This window comes from Pleurodeles waltl, chromosome 6 (assembly GCF_031143425.1).
Source record: "Pleurodeles waltl isolate 20211129_DDA chromosome 6, aPleWal1.hap1.20221129, whole genome shotgun sequence".
NCBI lineage: Eukaryota > Metazoa > Chordata > Amphibia > Caudata > Salamandridae > Pleurodeles > Pleurodeles waltl.
Genome location: NC_090445.1, coordinates 1,567,702,923 through 1,567,722,385, shown reverse-complemented (window position 1 = coordinate 1,567,722,385; position 19,463 = coordinate 1,567,702,923). Strand labels below are relative to the sequence as shown.

The following is a 19,463-nucleotide window of genomic DNA, read 5'->3' as shown; positions in this document are numbered from 1 at the left end:
TTCAGCACCCAAAGACGCCCCGCTATAGCGTGTTCTATTAAAATGGTCTATCTAGTCACCTCGTGGGTCTTTGTTTATGGGATACTGGTTATTAACTCGCATCGTTTTAGCTAACCTAGAAGAGCATCTCACTAAAACGTACACCAAGACGTGTTCCCTAGAAGCTTGAACGCTTGTTTCTATTGAATATGTGAATTTGTCGTTTTTACCACACTTTTCTGAGGCTTCCCCACTCTTCTTACTGACATGCCTCATCTCTGGATCATGGAGAGTGAGGGCTCACTGAACATTATCCGTAGTGTACATAATCTGTTATCACTGGTGTCGCAAGGCTTGTGTTTCCAAGAGTAATTTAGGAAAATAGTCACAACCATCTCATGACGATACAAGTATCACACAAATTGCATGGCATTAACTCAATGTCTAGCCACAGCTATTACTTTTAAAAACAACATTTTTTATTAAACAAGTAAGTAAAGTACGCCGGTTAATATACAGCCCACCAAAGACTAGCAGAAAGCCCAAACATTTTGGAGTACAGCTGTAAGGAAATGCCTCCTGGCATGGTTGCCCCCTGACTTTTTGCCTTTGCTGATGCTATGTTTTGAATTGAAAGTGTGCTGAGGCCTGCTAACCAGGCCCCAGCACCAGTGTTCTTTCCCTAACCTGTACTTTTGTATCCACAATTGGCACACCCTGGCATCCAGGTAAGTCCCTTGTAACTGGTACCTCTGGTACCAAGGGCCCTGATGCCAGGGAAGGTCTCTAAGGGCTGCAGCATGTCTTATGCCACCCTGGAGACCCCTCACTCAGCACAGACCCACTGCTTGCCAGCTTGTGTGTGCTGGTGAGAACAAAATGAGTAAGTCGACATGGCACTCCCCTCAGGGTGCCATGCCAGCCTCTCACTGCCTATGCAAGTATAGATAAGTCACCCCTCTAGCAGGCCTTACAGCCCTAAGGCAGGGTGCATTATACCATAGGTGAGGGCACCAGTGCATGAGCACTGTGCCCCTACAGTGTCTAAGCCAAACCTTAGACATTGTAAGTGCAGGGTAGCCATAAGAGTATATGGTCTGGGAGTTTGTCAAACACGAACTCCACAGCACCATAATGGCTACACTGAAAACTGGGAAGTTTGGTATCAAACTTCTCAGCACAATAAATGCACACTGATGCCAGTGTACATGTTATTGTGAAATACACCCCAGAGGGCACCTTAGAGGTGCCCCCTAAAACCTTAACCGACTATCTGTGTAGGCTGACTGGTTCCAGCAGCCTGCCACACTAGAGACATGTTGCTGGCCCCATGGGGAGAGTGCCTTTGTCACTCTGAGGCCAGTAACAAAGCCTGCACTGGGTGGAGATGCTAACACATCCCCCAGGCAGGAGCTGTAACACCTGGCGGTGAGCCTCAAAGGCTCACCCCTTTGTTCCAGCACCGCAGGACACTCCAGCTAGTGGAGTTGCCCGCCCCCTCCGGCCACGGCCCCCACTTTTGGCGGCAAGGCCGGAGAAAATAATGAGAAAAACAAGGAGGAGTCACTGGCCAGTCAGGACAGCCCCTAAGGTGTCCTGAGCTGAAGTGACTCTAACTTTTAGAAATCCTCCATCTTGCAGATGGAGGATTCCCCCAATAGGGATAGGATTGTGACCCCCTCCCCTTGGGAGGAGGCACAAAGAGGGTGTACCCACCCTCAGGGCTAGTAGCCATTGGCTACTAACCCCCCAGACCTAAACACGCCCTTAAATTTAGTATTTAAGGGCTCCCCTGAACCTAAGAATGTAGATTCCTGCAACTTACAAGAAGAAGAGGACTGCTGAGCTGAAAACCCCTGCAGAAGAAGAAAAAAGACACCAACTGCTTTGGCCCAGTCCTACCGGCCTGTCTCCTGCCTTCCAAAGAAACCTGCTCCAGCGACGCTTTCCCAAGGACCAGCGACCTCTGAATCCTCAGAGGACTGCCCTGCTTCAAGAAAGACAAGAAACTCCCGAGGACAGCAGCCCTGCTCCAAAAAGACTGCAACTTTGTTTCAAAGGAGCAGATTTAAAGACCCCTGCAACTCCCCGCAAGAAGCGTGAGACTTGCAACACTGCACCCGGCGACCCCGACTCGACTGGTGGAGAACCAACACCTCAGGGAGGACCCTCCGGCGACTCCAAGACCGTGAGTAACCAAAGTTGTCCCCCCTGAGCCCCACAGCGACGCCTGTAGAGGGAATCCCGAGGCTCCCCCTGACCGCGACTGCCTGAACTCTAATTTCCCGACGGCTGGAAAAGACCCTGCACCCGCAGCCCCCAGCACCTGAAGTATCGGAACTTCTGTGCAGGAGTGACCCCCAGGAGGCCCTCTCCCTTGCCCAGGTGGTGGCTACCCCGAGGAGCCCCTCCCTTGCCTGCCTGCACCGCTTAAGAGACCCCTTGGTCTCCCATTGAAACCTACAGAGAACCCGACGCTTGTTTGCACACTGCACCCAGCCGCCCCCGCGCTGCTGAGGGTATACTTTTTGTGTGGACTTGTGTCCCCCCCGGTGCCCTACAAAACCCCCCTGGTCTGCCCTCCGAAGACGCGGGTACTTACCTGCTGGCAGACTGGAACCGGGGCACCCCCTTCTCTCCATTGAAGCCTATGTGTTTTGGGCACCTCTTTGACCTCTGCACCTGACCGGCCCTGAGCTGCTGATGTGGTAACTTTGGGGTTGCTCTGAACCCCCAATGGTGGGCTACCTTGGACCCAAAACTGAGACCTGTAAGTGATTTACTTACCTGCTAAAAATAACAATACTTTACCTCCCCCAGGAACTGTGAAAATTGCACTGTGTCCACTTTTAAAACAGCTATTTGTGTTTTATGTGAAAAGAATATATGCTACTGTAATTATTCCAAGTCCCTAAAGTACTTACCTGCAATACCTTTCAAATGAGATATTACATGTAGAATTTGAACCTGTGGTTCTTAAAATAAACTAAGAAAAGATATTTTTCCATAACAAAACCTATTGGCTGGATTTGTCTCTGAGTGTGTGTTCCTCATTTATTGCCTGTGTGTATGTACAACAAATGCTTAACACTACTCCTTTGATAAGCCTACTGCTCGACCACACTACCACAAAATAGAGCATTAGTATTATCTCTTTTTGCCACTATCTTACCTCTAAGGGGAACCCTTGGACTCTGTGCATGCTATTCCTTACTTTGAAATAGCACATACAGAGCCAACTTCCTACAGCAGCTATGACCACAGAAGTGTTTACACTGTTATTTACTTGTTAAAGAATAGGTACCAGGCCCAATGTTTTGCTCAGATGTCCCTGGCCAGCGCTACTGAATGTCAACGTGCCAAATACCAAAACTGCATAGTCTTAATTCCATGCCCTTTTATTTAATTCCAGAAAGGTCCTGCCTTTGAGCTTTGTCATTGTTTTCCATCTTTCTCTAGCTTCTAATTTACCCCGTGTGTGCTTTTCCTCTTTTGCTCTGAGTCAAAAACTCCCAGTCCCCAGAAATGATCTCTTGTGGGCCACACCTGCAACCACAAGCTCAAAATAAGAAATGGGTTTACAACAACTGGAGGTGTTAACCATGAGAGCTACAAAATACTGAAGTAATATTGCTTTTGGCATGGGCCACAATCAGCAAGGTTCTTCTACAGTTGAGCATTCAGCCTTTGTATTACTGTGGACACTCCGAGTAGTATATGTGAATGCTCTGGTTATAGGTTACTGCAATTTCCTGCCCCTCTGTGTTCAAGCTGGGCAGGTCAGAGGCCTGAGCCAGTGCTATGACCAAGGTGCCCAAAACAAGCATCCCACCAAACAAGTGAACTGGATCACAATCTGTTTTTTTTTTTTTTTTTTTTTTTTTTTTCTTCAGTGATGCTACTGCATAATAAAACAAGACAATGCCTCTTACTGTTTGGGAGTCCGATTGGCAGGTCACGCAGGATTCAGCTAGTGCTACAAAGGGAGGGGGGACGGGATCCAGTACAAGGTGACCAGTCTTAGTCCCTAACTGATAAGTAGTCAATATTCCACGGATTTACTGGTGCTTGGAGATGGCAGGGCAGCTGAAGGGGCCTTACATGTAGCACCCAAAGATAGTGGGTCTGTATGTCTACTTGAGGATTGCAAATGGAATTTTATGAGGGTGCCCATGGTACCAGCTCTCCCACACGGCCAGCCCAGAACTGGAGGACTAGCACTCAGTTCTGGGATCAAGGTTACCAACTACAGCCAAAATAATTCACTTGAAGAATCTAGGAAGAAAGGAAGGGGTGTACGGGCACCCATTTTTTTAGGCAAGTCAAGGAGGAGTGCAGGTTCACCAACTTAATGTCAACATGTCCTCCCCTCATCCCTCATAAACCGCAGTCGTTTAGTTCTGGCAGTGCCAATTTTGCCGAAACTCCTCATGGATCATAGGCCAGCTCTTTTCCTTGAGTCGTTCTCCAAGAAAACGGGAGCCAGCTGGATCTTTTGTCTGCCCTCCACAGCTGAGCAACTCCACTCTTCAGAGGAAGCCCTGTAAGCAGATTAGCAGTTCTTTCATCCAGACAAAGCACAGCCGAAGAGATTCTCCAAAGTCCTAGATTTGCTACTAATCTTGAGATCTCTCTGCCAGCTGGCACTGCAGACCTTCCGAAGCCCAGCAAGGTGCACCCTGTTGGTTTAAGAAGGCCAGAATATCCTTTGAAATGCGGTGCCTGGCTGTAATCCTGGGAAAATGAAAGGTGTAATAATTTAAAACTCATTTTCAAACATCCAATGCCTGGGACATGTCCGTACATCTCCACTATGTAGGGAAGGAGCAGCCCCAAATGACCAGCCGGGTATATATTGGAGAGATCCTGCTGAGTTTTCTCCTATTGTCTGAAAGCTCCCAGAAAGCCACATATAGCAACCGGAATGTGCAGTTCAGGTAGGCATAGTGCTGAACATACTAAGAGAGAACAGGATGTGACTATGTAAATCTAGGGACAGGTCTGATAAGGCAGCCAAGCCGGTTTTGGTCAACTCTACTAGCTTCACATGGTGTGAATATAGATTTCCAAAATCCCAAGATAAGCGCCTGGGACCCCACTACCTAGGACACTCCCCTGAGAACGCTACAGATAGATTGTCACATCCACCAGGATGAAAAGAATTTCAAGGACGAATTTCACCCTGGGCAGCTTTTAGGGAACTTGCATTCTGAGCAGCTTTTACTGTGTTCTTACACATGACAATTCACAACTCATGGACTCCGCGAAGGAGCATACAAACACACCATAACCCACAATATACACTGAAGGGCTCTAAGGATTTTTTCCATAAGGAAGCAAACCGATCATATCCCAGTGATAGAGGTCAAAAGGCCTGTGCCCAAGACTATTGATTCAGCCCCCACCAACTAACAGGTTCCCAATAGTCTGGTGATGGAACAGCAGTCACCCTCCACTAGGGGTTGGATGCAAACCGTGGAGATAATCCCTGTGTACCATAGCCTAACGCTCTCCTGATGGGGAGAAGAAAAAAACCTTGGAGGTCTCTTAATGGAGTCAAAAACGGGTTCAGGGACGAAGGGACAGGAGGTTGTGCGCAGGTAAAAAAGCAAAAACTGCATGGATAACACAACTTTAACAGCAAAGTTCGTTTTTCCCTTTAGATACTTTATGCCATTAAGCCATGCAAACTTTCATTTTTTTTTAAAAAACTGTACTTTTAATAAATACCTAACATTAGGATTGTTTTAAAAGTATCTTTTCGTTTGTACCTCCATTTTTCTGAAGAGACGCTAGTTGCTATGCTGATGCAAATGCACAGGCATTGGTCAGGAGGATACAGATTGTACCACACTGACTACGGAGGAAGGACCGACCGTGATGGTATAACTACACTGCTTTCAATCTCAGAATGTTGCAGAACAGTGACGAGGCTGCCCTCTTCTTGATCTCGCCATTATTACTGTCTGAAATGTCAGATTACTTACTTTAAAGCCGATCGCTGCGAAGCAGCATAGCGCTTTGGTTTGGTGTCGAAAGGGAAGTAAACCTACCTATTGCAAGGTTGTCACATCGCTGACTTCTGCAAGAAACAGTCTCCACTCCCAGAGAGCCTACTTTGCAGCTAGAGCCCTTCCTCGTCCGCTCCAGCTGCCTCCCCGAGTCTTGCTCCGTGCTAACACGTGCACAATAAACCCCGGCGTATTGGCTTTGTCAGTGCTAGTTTTCCTTCTATTTAGTTTATTCACCACGTCATTAAAATGGTTCTAGCGCCGAAACGTTTAAACGCCACGCTTCACTGGAACCGGTTTCAAGAATAGGGGCGATAACAATCCACCTGTGTTGTACTATTACAGATTCCAGCGCACACTCAACCGAAGCAGAAACCAGGAAGGAGGAACCTGGCCATTTACCTGCCACGTGAGCTGAACACCTGTGCTCGAAGAAACGCCCGTCTACAGATCTGTTACCACGAACAATGGTAATATTTTCGGTTCCATGTGGGTGGGTCGTTCAGCGACCTCTGAGAATATCACTGCGACCGGGGCTACTTTTTTGTAATGTTAATCTCTACTACCGCAAGGTTGGCATTGTAATTGTATTACGGCGAGTGCATTTGTTTATGTCGCGTTATATCCTTGTGGTGTTCATTCCCATCCCTCTTTTCCTTGCCTTCCTCTTGCGTCTGCGCGCACGAGGTTCCTGGCGCGCTGCATTTAGAACATGGGTACTCTCAAACATTTTCCGAAGGGCCAAAAACGTAAGTCTGTAGTGTGACAGAGGGCCGCACTGATACCAGCAGTCTGGCGCTCAGGGGTAGAGCAGGTGTAAGGTGGACATAGGTAAATGACACTTGCACTTCTAGTGGTAGAATTGCTCCCAGGATCAATGCCGGCTTTCCCACTTGACAAAATTGTGTGATTCTAGGCAATTGTTCTATTTCACTTTCTTTTTATTCTCTTCATTGTCTCATACAGCAGGACCTCGAAATATAGGACTTCAGGATGTGCCCTCTATAAAATCTCTCGTGTTTCATTTAAAAAACGAATATTTTCCATATATAATATAAACCCAGGCCAACCAGAGGGTGCACATTACTGGCTTGCCTCTTAGTTCACCATTGCCTTTGTTGTCAGGGTGATGGGGGGAATGAACCTTTCTAAATTCATGTTTGAAAACTGTCACTCCATGGAGTGTCCCGGCACTGCATTTTCGATGATAGGCCAGTTTTAGGAGTGCTTTTCTGCATCTGATTAAAGGGCCAAGTCTTCCACGTTTTCCTGAACACAGAAGTGGTAGCCATAGTGTGCAACTCTAGGGGAGGTTTGTTCCAGGCCACCGGTCCCAGGTAGGAGAAGGTCCTTCCTCCCATGCTGCTGAGCCGTATCTTGGGAATCTTTGCCAGAAAGCATCGGGCAGATCGCACGTTTCTGCAAGGGGGATAGAGACGGATTCTGTCCATTAGATAACAGGTGCCCGAATGGTGCAGAGCTCTGTGGACTAGGACCAGCGTTTTGAAGAGGATTCTTCTTTATCAGGAGCCAGTGTAAGGCCTGCAAGTGCAGAGATGTGGGTTCTGGGGCAGGTTAAGGAGGGTGTGGGCTGCAGCATTCTGAACTACTTGAAGCTTGTTAAGCAAATAGTTTGGTAGTCCTAGATATATGGCATTTCCATAGTCCAGCCTTGATGTAATAAGTGATATACAAAGAAAGGTATGGGTGGCAGTGGTATAGAGTGGTGCAACTCCGAAACATTATGAGAGTATAATCAATGATAGTTCATCTTGGTGGTTGTCCAAAGTAGGGTATAACACGACGCTAAGCGGTGAGGTATGCTCCATTACCTAGAAGCATAATATAGCATTCCACAGAAACACCATGCAAATATTTTCCCAAGATACCGCAGCACTCAAAAGTAGTTCACAATCAATATACCAGAATGTAATGGAAGTTGGATATGAAGTCAGTCACTTATTCGTGCAAAAGGGTATCTGGTAGTCCCTGATGCAACAGATCATGGTAAGTCTAGAGCCTGGGGTTCAATAGCAACAGTGCAGGAGTCCTAGTCCAAGCCCTGGACTGACTTCATATCCAACTTCTGTTACATTATGATATATAGAGACACTCGCTGTTGTGATTTTTCCTGGTTAGACCTCACCCAATAAGTCTTGAAAAAGTCACCTGTAGTGATGAAATACGTGTTGGCTGTGATTGTGGAACAACACTCGTCCTATTATGATGTCCATATGTACAAATAAAAATAACCTACTACAACCAAACTCATCTGGATGACATGTTGGTTCCGAACTACTTTTGAGTGCTGCAGTATCTTGGAAAAATTGATGTAATAAGCGCCTGAACTACCGCCTTTCTTGCGACAAGCAGAGAAAGTGTAAAACATTTTTTAAGTGTTCACAGAAGCCCATAGGAAGAGCTGATCATTGACAAGACCTGTGGCTACAAAGAGAGATCCTTATCAATTTTGATGCCCAAGTCGCATTCTGACCACAGGGTCTGCAACTCCGGCAGATTAGGGTAGAAAAATAGAGTTTCTGTCTTATCTGCATTATATTTTAACTCATGAACTGTCATCCAGTGAAAGATGGAAGAGAGGGAGGTTTTAATGGACTCTTCGCAATCTCCTCTCCCTTCTCACATGTGAACAGCGGAGTGCCATATGCGTATGTAACTACCTTAGCTGTGATAAAGGGGTGAGATATGCGTTACAGATGGTAGGGCTGAACTGTGCGGCACACCTACTGCCGACTCTGTAGGATATGTGGGTACCCACACGTCCTGTTTTCTGTCCCTTAAAAAGAAGGCTACCCACTCCAGAGCCAGTCCCCCAAGTCCGATGGCTTCGAGGCCTGTAAGGAGTCTGGAGTACAGGATTGTATTGAAGCCCGCTGACCGAATGAACAGAATCAGAATGGCCTCCCCCCCCCCATCCGCGTCTAGTGTGATTCTTATGTGTTTAGTGACAAGAGCTGTCTCAGTGCAACAATGTGGCCTAAAATCTGACTGGCTGGGGTGCAGCAGTTTATTCATTTGGAGGTACTGAGACAGCTGTTGATTGACAAATGTTTCTAATACCTTGGACAATGCTGGTAGTACGGAGATTAGCCTATAACTGAATTGCGCCTTTTATAAAAGAGGTAGGATCTTAGCCTGCTTCTTTAGTGTCTGGACTATTGCTGACTTCAGTGAGGTACTCTATTAACCAGTGGATTAATGAAATCTGTGCCCATCCTAAACAGTGTGACCTTGATAGAAAAAGCCCCTTTGGGGCTTTCTGTCTCCATCTGACACCACCAGCAGCCTCAATAACACCAGGGCTGGCTTGGATAGCTGTAACCTTATCGCTGAAAAAGGAAGCTAGCTGGGTACACCATCCTGCCTAAGGTGGGGGGCGCCGTCTGGTAAAGGCCTCAGAAGACAGTTTTGAACCACTGAAAATTTCTCTGAATTTGCTACCTGCCTCCTCAATCCTTTCTTCAAAATATGCCTTTTTTTTGTTTTTTTAAGAAGTCTTGACTTCTGCATAATGTTTTTAGGGCAGCTTTGTAGATGGCTCTGTCTTTGGCTCTATAATGTTTCCTCCATTGCCTCTCTAAGGTCTTGCAGTGTTTCTTCAGGGATCTAAGATTATTTTTAAACACGGATCAGAAAGTTTATTTCTGCCCGGAATACGGGACCAATGTCATGTGCAACACCTTTGGTCCAGGCATTTGAGCCACCAACAGTTACGTTGGACCCTAGGCAATAATTATAATTGGGACAAGCAATACTACAGGATGCAGCATGAAAAGTGCAGTGATCCAAACGAGACATATGGGAGTGGTGCTTGGAGGCTTGAGTTTAGGAGTACTGCCCCTTCTTGGGGTCATGATGAGAATTGATTCTATGTTTTCCTGGCTAGGAGTGATCCAATGACTTACACTGCTTTCTTGAAGAGTGGGTAGGGTAGGCTAGCTGCTTTTCTGTGTCAGCAGAGGAGACAGAGGGAACCGCTTATCACTGCCCTGTGATTGGTGGGGCACAGTGGCCAAGGAAGTAAATGTAAAATATTGTACTTTCAGGTACACCTGGCTTTTAAACCAACACAGCTTTGCATTCTGGAACTTGAGTTTGCAAACTTCTTAGAAACAAGTCCCATCATTTCAAATGGTTGCTAGCTAAAATGTAAAGGCTGTCTGAAGGAGAAACGCAGGACAAACAAAGTCTTGGAGGTACGCATGTGGGAGGAGAACAACAACTGCCACTACTGTCACCTTACAAGAGTCCAGGCAGAGCCTTCTTTCGTGAAACCAGGCACTAACAATCCTTGGCATAGCCAATAAATCTTGCCAATCCATGCTGGCTTTGGCAGTGTGTTTTAGACATGTTGTACACCAGTGTGGCTGCTGTTCACCATGGCTAAACGTTAGTGGTATGGAGTGGGGGTAGAGTGGAGTGAGACAGAGTGGGGTATTATAGAGTGGGGTGGATTGGGATAGATTGGAGTGGGGTCGACTGAAGTGGGGGATAGGATAGATTAGAGTGGGGGGATTGGGTAGACTGGCATGGTAGATTTGAGTGGGGGAGACTGGGGTGGGATAGATCAGGGTAGATTGGGATAGAGAAGTGGGATATACTGGGGTAGAGTGGAGCGGGGTGGATTGTGGTAAATTGATTGAGTGGTACAGATTGGACGGATTATAGTAGGATAAACTGAAATTGATTGTGGTAGTTTGGAGTGGGGCAGATTACAATGAGGTTAGGGGAGTGAGGTAGATTGGAGTGGTGTGAGGTTGACTTGGGTGGTGTAGATTAGAGAGTGGTCGAGTGGGGTGTATTGAAGTGCAGTAGATTGGGGCGAATGAAGTGAGGGAGATTGAATTGGGGTAGACTAGAGTGAAGGTGGGTAAACTGGAGTGGAGTAGATTGAAACGGGGTAAAATGGAGTGGGGTGGATCAGGCAAGAGTAGAATGGGATATATTAGGGTAGATTGTAGTGGAGGACGCTAGACTGGAGTAGTCTGCAGTGGAGTGGGGTAGAATAGGATTGAGTGGAATAGATTAGGGTAGAGTGGGATAGGCTGGAGTGGGATAGATAGGAGTGGGATAGAATGGAGTTGGGTAGACTGGGGCAGATTGGGGTGAAGTGGGTTAGATTGGAGAGGATGATTTGGACGGTATGGGGGTAGGATAAGGTGGGGTAGATTGGAGTGGGGTGGGTAGAGTGGAGTGGGTGGATTTGAATGGAGATGATTGCAGAAGGGTGGATTTGGGTGGGGTAGATTGGAGTGTACTGGGTTACATTGTACTAGAGTGGGGAAGATTTGAATTGTGTGTGGTACACTGCAATTAAGTGGAGTGGGGTAGACTGGGTAGAAAGGAGTGAAGTGGGGTAGATTGGAGTGCAGTTCGGATTGGAGTGAGAGATTGGGGGGAAGAGTGGAGTGGGTAGAATGGGAATGTAGTGAAGTGGGGTAGGTTGGAGTGGGGTACAGTGGGTGGATTAGAGTAGGGTAGACTGGAATGGAGTGGAGTAGATTAGAGTTGGATTGTTTGAAGTGGAGTGGTTTTGAGTGAAATGGGGTAGAGTGAAGTAGAGTGGGGTGGATTGAATTGTGGTGGGGTAGACTGGGTAAACTGGAGAAGGGTAAGACTGGAGTAGGGTGGAGAGGGGTAGAATGGAGTGGGGTTTGGCTGATACTGCGGTAGATTTGAGTGGAGCAGGGTAGAATGATGTTAAGTGGAGTAGACAGGGGTAAACCCGAGTGGGTTAGATTAGGATGTGGTAGATTGGAGTAGGGTCGTTTGGGGTGAAATGGGGTATGGTACATTGGAGTGAGGTGGATTGGAGTGGAGGGGAGATTTAACTGGATTAGGGTAGAGTTGAATGGTGTGTGGTAAATTGGAGGGTCGTGGAGTGTGGTAGATTAGGGTGGAGGGGGGTAGATTAGAGTGGAGAGGTGCTGAAAAGATAGCAGTGGAGTTTGTAGTGGGGTAAACTGGAGTGGGGTCAGGTATTTTGGAGTGGAATAGACAGGGGTAGGGTGGAGTGGGGTACATCAGAGTGGGGTGGTTGGATTGGGGTACATTGGATTGGAGTAAATTGGTGGAGATGGAAGTGCAGTGGGATAGACTGGGGTAGTTTAGAGCGGAGTGAAGTGGATTGGAGCAGAGTGGAGTATATTTGAGTGGAGTGGGGTAAATCAGGGTGGATTGAGGTACATTGGAGTTGGTGAGGTTGATTGGGTTATACTAAGTTTAGTGGAGTAGATTGTAGTGGAGTGGGGTAGACTGGGATGAAGCGGGGTAGACTGTAGTGGAGTGGGCAGACTGGATCAGAGTGGATTGGGGTACATTAGGGTCGGGTAGAGTGGGGTAGACTGGGGTGTGGTGGGGTACTGCCATTACAGACAACACATTTTCAATTAAAACATCCATTACATTTGCACCAAAATACGGTTTCACTGCGCACAATCGATAATGTGTGCAAATGTCATCGCCTAACATATTGATGTGTTTCGACCTTACTCAAATATTTGTTTCCACACTTGAGAATTACAAAAATAAAATGCTTTATTTGTACTAATTCTGATATATTATGAAACATCAGCAAAGTTGTTTTTTTGGTGTGCTAGTTAAAAAAAAAAATAATAATAAAAAACTGCCTACACCCTCTCCTCTATTGCCACATGAATTCTCTCACTTTGAAGTCAGAAAAAGAAAAGTAAACATCAAGCTCCCTCCGAAGATGGAGCCTGCTGACATTAGACCTGTCTTTAAAATGCAGAGCAAATGTGACAAAATAAGAACAAGATTTAAAGGTCTGTTTACAGAAAGTGAGTTTGTGGAAGAATACAGTGAACAAGGTTTGGGGAACGGAGGAACGAACTGAAGCTGGACAGCCTAAAACAAACAAGGCCAGCAAATAGAAAGCCAGAAAATGCGAGTTCCAGGCCACAGAAAGTAAATAGTCAGTAATGGACGAAATGCATTCCCATGGAAGCCTCCAGAATCCCCAAAAGAAGTCATAAGCAAACCAATCAGCTGCCCTATCTCTATCTTTGTCCTAAGAGCTTGTGGAGTTATCCAGGACTTCGGCGTCCACTCGTCTCGATCCACCAACTATCAGTGGCACTGAGGCCAAGTGCCTGATTTCACAACAAAGTGTACACAAGAAACGGACAGCTGTTGAAGCAGTTCCCTTTCAGGCTGCACAGCTCACTGACATCACTAGTCTGTGACAGCTCCACATCAAATAGATGAAACACAAATACAATTCATTTTAATATCCAGCTGAGAAGCGTGCACCTTCCAGAATGGCAAACCTCAGTGTGGACTTTGTATCATGTTAGAGATAGCCCAAGAGGGTAATGCACCGAATGTACAAGCGGGTGTATTGCAGGTTCTATAAATTCTAGCACGGTAGACCCAACCTAAGATCCAATCCTTCTAAGGAAGGTCTAAAACTATGTATGATTTTAATTCAACGCGTGGGTGTAAACCTCATACTTAAGGATTATTTGTGTGTGACCACACACCATCACCGTGTGTGACAACATAGGGACATTCATCAAAATGTTACCCTTCTGAAAACGTTTACATTAACGAGTGTAAAAACATCTGTTATTTAAGTGGCAACGTGTTTACTTGCCCTTCATCACGTGACTTTCAATCTGTAGGACAGACACTTGAGCATGGAGATCCCTGCTCTGGCACTCACCGAAGGTCGTGAGGTAAAACGAGTGGTCCATGACGCCGGAGGACTTGGCACACAGCGACACACGGTGCACGTTGCTGCGTTCCAAAGTTGCGCTCCTCTCGAGGAGGCTGTGCTCCACGACTGTGCTGCTCTCGAGGCGGCTGTGCTCCACCGTTATGCTCTTCCCCAGAAGGCTGTGCTCCATAGTTGTGCTCCTCTCAAGGCGGCTATGCTCCGTCATGGCTGTGCTCTTCCCGAGCAGGCTGGGCTCTGTGCTCTTCCCGAGGAGGCTGTACTCGAAGTTTTCGCTGTCCTCAGTGCGCGTGCTGCCGCGCTGCAGGCTGTATGCATTAAAGTGCCTGTGTTCCATTGGGCTGGTTTCCATTGCTGTGCTCCTACCGAGAAGACGGCATGAAGATGGTAGATCTTCCCCTTTGGGAAAGCGCTATGAAGAGGATGGCCTTCGCACATCCGAGGAGGCGCTATTCAGGACCCAGCTGCAGGTCCAAAGGACGCTGTGTTCTGGCAGTTGGCTGCTCTCCCCCATCCAGTGCTGGAAGTTACAATGCTCGGTGGTTGTAACCCGAGTCCAGTGTTACCCTTCAGTAACCTAAGCAGCCGTTGAGTCTGCAGGGCCCTGTCAGCGGGGAGGGCCCAGCTGCTCTGACAGGAGCCCGATAGCCGCCATTTATTTGAATAAGAAGAGACAGCCGACGCTCCCATTGGACGGAGTACGTTTGAATGAGATCTTTGTACCTTGGCCCAAACAATACATTTCAAGGCAGCAAATAATATTTAACTTTAAAGATTAAAAAAAAAACACGATAAAATGCAACCTTGAAAGTCTGTAGTTGTGTTTAAACGCTATGCACAAAATACTAACCCAGTTAATGTTTATCATGGGGCATTCGCCGCCGAGGGGGGAATAGCAGGAAAGTGTGGGAGGGATCCCGCTGCTTCCCTGACAGCTGCACACATTTGCATATTAAAAGGTGCGGCTCAGCTCGAGCACCGGACACAATGCATGCCTCCTCCCCGGCCCTGCAAGAATCACCAGCTCTAACCGACCGTTCCACCCCTACACTAAAGCACTTTCAGTGTGATTGCTTTCCATTAACAAGTAATCAGGCTCACCAAGAAAGCTCAGGGCTACGTGTGTACGTCACCAACTAGAATTCCCGTAGGGCACACTCTGCCTGTCATACTCACGAGGTAGACTAAACCAGTACCACTAGGCTGGGTGCTTGCACTTGTCGTGGGCTGAAAGAAGTATACGACTAAGACTGATCCGACATAATAACAGAGCACTATGCAATACAACTAGAATAGCGCATTACCAGCAGTAGATTATATTACAAATCACCAATGAATTATGTGAGATATAAAGAACACGAATAAAGGCCCGAGTGCTTCATACAGGTGTAAAACCGCAAAGTAACCGATAATATCCACAAAATGCTTGATAGGTTTAACTTGATATGATACAAAATAAATATATCACTTTCATCTTTCAGTATTCAACGTGTGCTTAGAAGTTGGGGAAAAGTTGTCGTATTTATAAAGCCTGTGTTTTGTTTTTGGAATGAGCACATTTTGGCAAATTAACACGTACCTATTTATTTTCCTGGCAGTTTAGGATTGTTGCGCTCATTTTTTAAACGAGATTTGGCATAGCACCACGGGGGGTGGGTGGGGGGATATTGCAGCGGTATCACAAAAGTGGGGCAAATGGAAGGAAGTCACATCGTGCTTCACATCTTTTTCACACTTGAAACAAGTGCTTCCGTTGTTTTTTGACACTCCTGTGGCGTGTGCTAGTTGAGGTAAGCATCACCACTTAACTTCACAGCTTAACAAACAAAAAAAGCTTTCGCCCGACACCATAACCTACAACTGACCGGAAATTCACCAGCCTAACTCAATAGAATGTTAATGCGTGTTGTGAGAACCGTCCCTAGATACCCAACTGCCAGGCCAATTAACTGGTACTAGCCGGCACCCATCGCCAGGTTATCCACGTGGTTGGCGTGGGCAAGGTGTGAGGCAGTGTTCAACAGGGGTGCCCAGCCGCGGTACACAGCCATGGTGTACGGTTGTAGAAGCCACACACTCTCTCTATCTTGTTTTGGCCTCAATGCTCTTGAACCTCCGAAGGATCGGATCGGACTGCGCCGTGAACAGGTGAAACATTCCACGATGACCTGCACTTGCCCGATAACCTTCAGACAGAGACCACTGGCTACCAGCTAACAAAGAAGAGGCACTACATGAGATCGACCTCTATGCAAAGCCTCACTGGATCTCCGACAGAGTGTTGACTAGCTGGGCGAGGGTGTGTGATGCGCCTACAAAGAAAATGCCACGATGAAGTAATGCAGAAACTGGCAGTAGGGTGCTTTTGCTTAACACACTACAGTAGCAAAATTAACCTGCATCCCCAAAGAAGAGCGTTATGACAACTAGTCGGAAGATGAAGTTGGCTTTGCAAATTATTAATCTAAAAGGCAATCAAAGTGAAACAATACAAAAGTGCACGTGGAGGCACAGTGGCCAAGGAATCAGTTGTCGAGTGTAGGAAATTGGCTCTGTATGTACTATTTCAAAGTAAGAAATAGCATGCAGAGTCCAAGGGTTCCCCTTAGAGGTAAGATAGTGGCAAAAAGAGAATTCTAATGCTCTATTTTGTGGTAGTGTGGTCGAGCAGTAGGCTTATCGGAGGGTAGTGTTAAGCATGTGTTGTACACACACAGGCAATAAATGAGGAACACACCTCCTCCCAAACTAGTGTGATAAAAGGCGTGGCAGTTCTCATCAAAAAATCCATAAAGCTTAGGATAGGATCGGTGCAAGTTGACCCTAGAGGGAGATGGGTAGTGGTAGAACTGTGCGTATGTGGTTATTGGGTCACGGTGGCAGGCTATTATGGACCTAACCTAGATGATCCCACACCATTTCAAGAGTTATTCAATATTTTACTTCTAGCTAGATATCCAGTGGTACTAGGCGGAGACTTCAACATTTTGTTAGACCCTGTACACGATAAGTCAACCCCTCGAGGTACGGATAACTCTCCTAAAATGAGGGCACAGGTGAAACAAGCCATGCAAGATTTAGGATTGGTAGACATATGGCACTGCAGAGGAGGCGAAGGAGACAGATATACATTTTACAATAAAAAATATGGGCATAGATCTAGAATAGATTTTTTTTTAATACATAAAAGTTTATGCCCAGAGGTCAGAAAGGTAGCCCACAATCCAGCTCACCTCTCAGATCATTCAGCTGTAAAATTACACTTGGATATCAGGGTCGTAAATAAAGGTATTAGATGTATAATTAATCGCGCTATACTATTAGACGACTCTATAGTAGAAGCATTAAAAAAAGACACAAGAGATTTCTTTCTTTTGAACCAAGGTACGGCAAGTTTATGGTGTGTTTGGGACGCCTTTAAGGCTTATATTAGAGGGAGGCTTATGAGCCTGGCAATATACAAACATCGTGAAGAAAAAGAGAAATTGGGAGATATGGAATTATCTCTAAAAACCTTGCAAGCTGCAATCCATAAAGCACGAGCAGAAGAGAAGGTCAATTTATTAGAGGACTTGATATGTCAAGAGGTTAATGTTCGGACTAAGCTAGAGGCTTTTTTGGAAAATCGCAGTAAGTTAAAATGGGAAGCTAGCCGATATGCTCACCATGAATATGGAGAAGGTTGCAGTAAGCTACTAGCATGGAAGGTTAAGTCAGACCTCTCTAAAAGATATATTTCAGCAGTCAAATCGGACAATACGATTTGTGTGGAGCAAGAAGAGATTGAGGGGGCATTTGTATCTTTTTTCCAAGACGTATACGCAGAAAGCCTGGTTAATTCAGACGAGTCGATTAGTGATTTTCTAGAAAAACTACACCTTCCAGCTCTAGAAGATTCTGAAAAGACCCTATTAAATTGTAAAATAAATGAGGCTGAGCTTATTGAAGGCATAAAAGCGTTAAAAAAAGGAAAGGCCGCTGGTCCAGACAATCTACCTAATGAATTGTACAAGGTCTTGGGGGAAGTTATTAGTCCTTTTTTATTAGAATTATTTAATTCTATGCTGGTTGAGGGGGCTCAGACGCCTAAATCCTGGAGAGAGGCTATAATTTGTCTAGTTTTAAAGCCAGGTAAGGACCCAATGTCTTGTGCATCTTACAGACCCATCTCCCTGTTGAATGCCGACTACAAACTTTATACAGGGATTTTAGCCAGGAGATTAGGGAGTGCCATAGGCAATCTGATTCATACGGATCAAAAGGGTTTTATGAAAGGGAGGTATCTCCAGGATGTAACACATGAGTTATTTGCTGCAATAGATCTGGCGGAACAAGAAAAGACCCCTCTGGCGATCCTGACTTTTGACGCAGCAAAGGCCTTCGATCGGGTCAATTGGTCTTTTTTGAGGTTAGTGCTGGAAAAAGGAGGCTTGGGATTTCCTTTTGTTAGGACAGTCAGGGAATTGTATAGATGCCCCTCAGCGAGAATTCTGGTCAACGGCCAGTTATCACAAGAATTTAGGATTTGGCGGGGTACGCGACAGGGATGTCCATTGTCTCCCTTGCTTTTTAACTTATATATTGAGCCTCTGGCAATTTCTCTTAGGTTAAGTAAGGAAATTACTCCATTTCAAAGTGGGGACTGGGAAAAAAAAGTAGCATTATATGCGGATGATCTTATGCTATACACCAAGGATGTTAGTTCTACCCTACTAGCGTTCAATACTTTGATGGAGCAATTTGGTAAACTTTCTGGTTACAGCGTAAACACAGAAAAGACAGAAATAATGTGTTGGAATTTGACTTATGCTTCTCCTTTAGTCAAACAAGAGATCAGATATTTGGGTATACGATTAACAAATGATCTAAATGAGGTACCTAAACTAAATTTTAACATAACATACAGAGAAACCAAAAAATTGCTAAAGACGTGGGCCGCTCTCCCTCTTTCCATAATTGGAAGATCCAACATTTTGAAGATGTGTATTCTCCCAAAATTCACCTTTTTATTCAACACTATTCCACTAGAGTTTAAGAACTGCTGGTTTAAAAAACTACAGGGGGATTTATCCTCGTTTGTATGGGCCTCTAAAGGAGTAAGGATCTCGTGGAAAAAGATGAGTAAAAAAAAAGAGTGGGGGGGCATTGCGTCTCCAGATTTCTTCAAGTATTATCTGGCATTTCAATTAAAAAACATTAGAAACCTATTGAATAAGAAGTCAGAATATGATCCGGCGTGGAAAGCCTTAACGGCACATCTCGAGGAAAAAGCAGATCATTTTCTATATAAATTCGGCCATCCTAAGTACTTCAAGAAGGTACGCTTGAAGACACTCCGACATGCATGCAACATTTGGATGCACTTTCGGAAGGTGCTAGAGATACCCTATTTTTGCAGCTCTTCCCCCATTTGGGATTCACCTGGCACTCCTGAATGCCTCACTGATAAATTATCAATTCCTTTGAGAGTGAGTGGGATTGTAAGATGGGGCCAGATAATGGAAGGACCAGAACTGTTAAGCTGGTCGACACTTTATGAAGGGACTGGAGGCACAGTCTCCAAATTCAAGTATCTTCAGATAGCTAGTTGGGTTAAATCGCAACAAATAGGAGAAATAGGAAGGAATATATGGGAAGGGAAATTAAACCAGAAAATCATTAATAAGGAAGTTGCTCTGTGGTACCATGCTCTGTTGGAAGCAACAAGGGATGGGACATCCCTTCCCTTGTCGAAGTGGGGGGGGATCTTTCCAACT

General features: G+C 45.8%; 1 protein-coding gene across 3 annotated transcripts in view; it reads right to left on the bottom strand.

The window, feature by feature from the left end:
• The window catches only part of RGS3 (regulator of G protein signaling 3), an 805,262-nt gene that overhangs the window by 580,684 nt on the left and 205,115 nt on the right, over positions 1-19,463 (bottom strand). Inside the window, exon 1 of one of the 3 annotated variants that reach the window (XM_069241284.1) lies at positions 13,696-14,175. The exons of the other annotated variants lie outside the window; for them this stretch is intronic. Coding sequence (XP_069097385.1) covers positions 13,696-14,059 — 364 coding nt within the window. The 5' untranslated portion in view covers positions 14,060-14,175. Of the gene's footprint in view, positions 1-13,695; positions 14,176-19,463 lie in introns of those variants that run through there. 3 annotated transcript variants of the gene reach the window in all.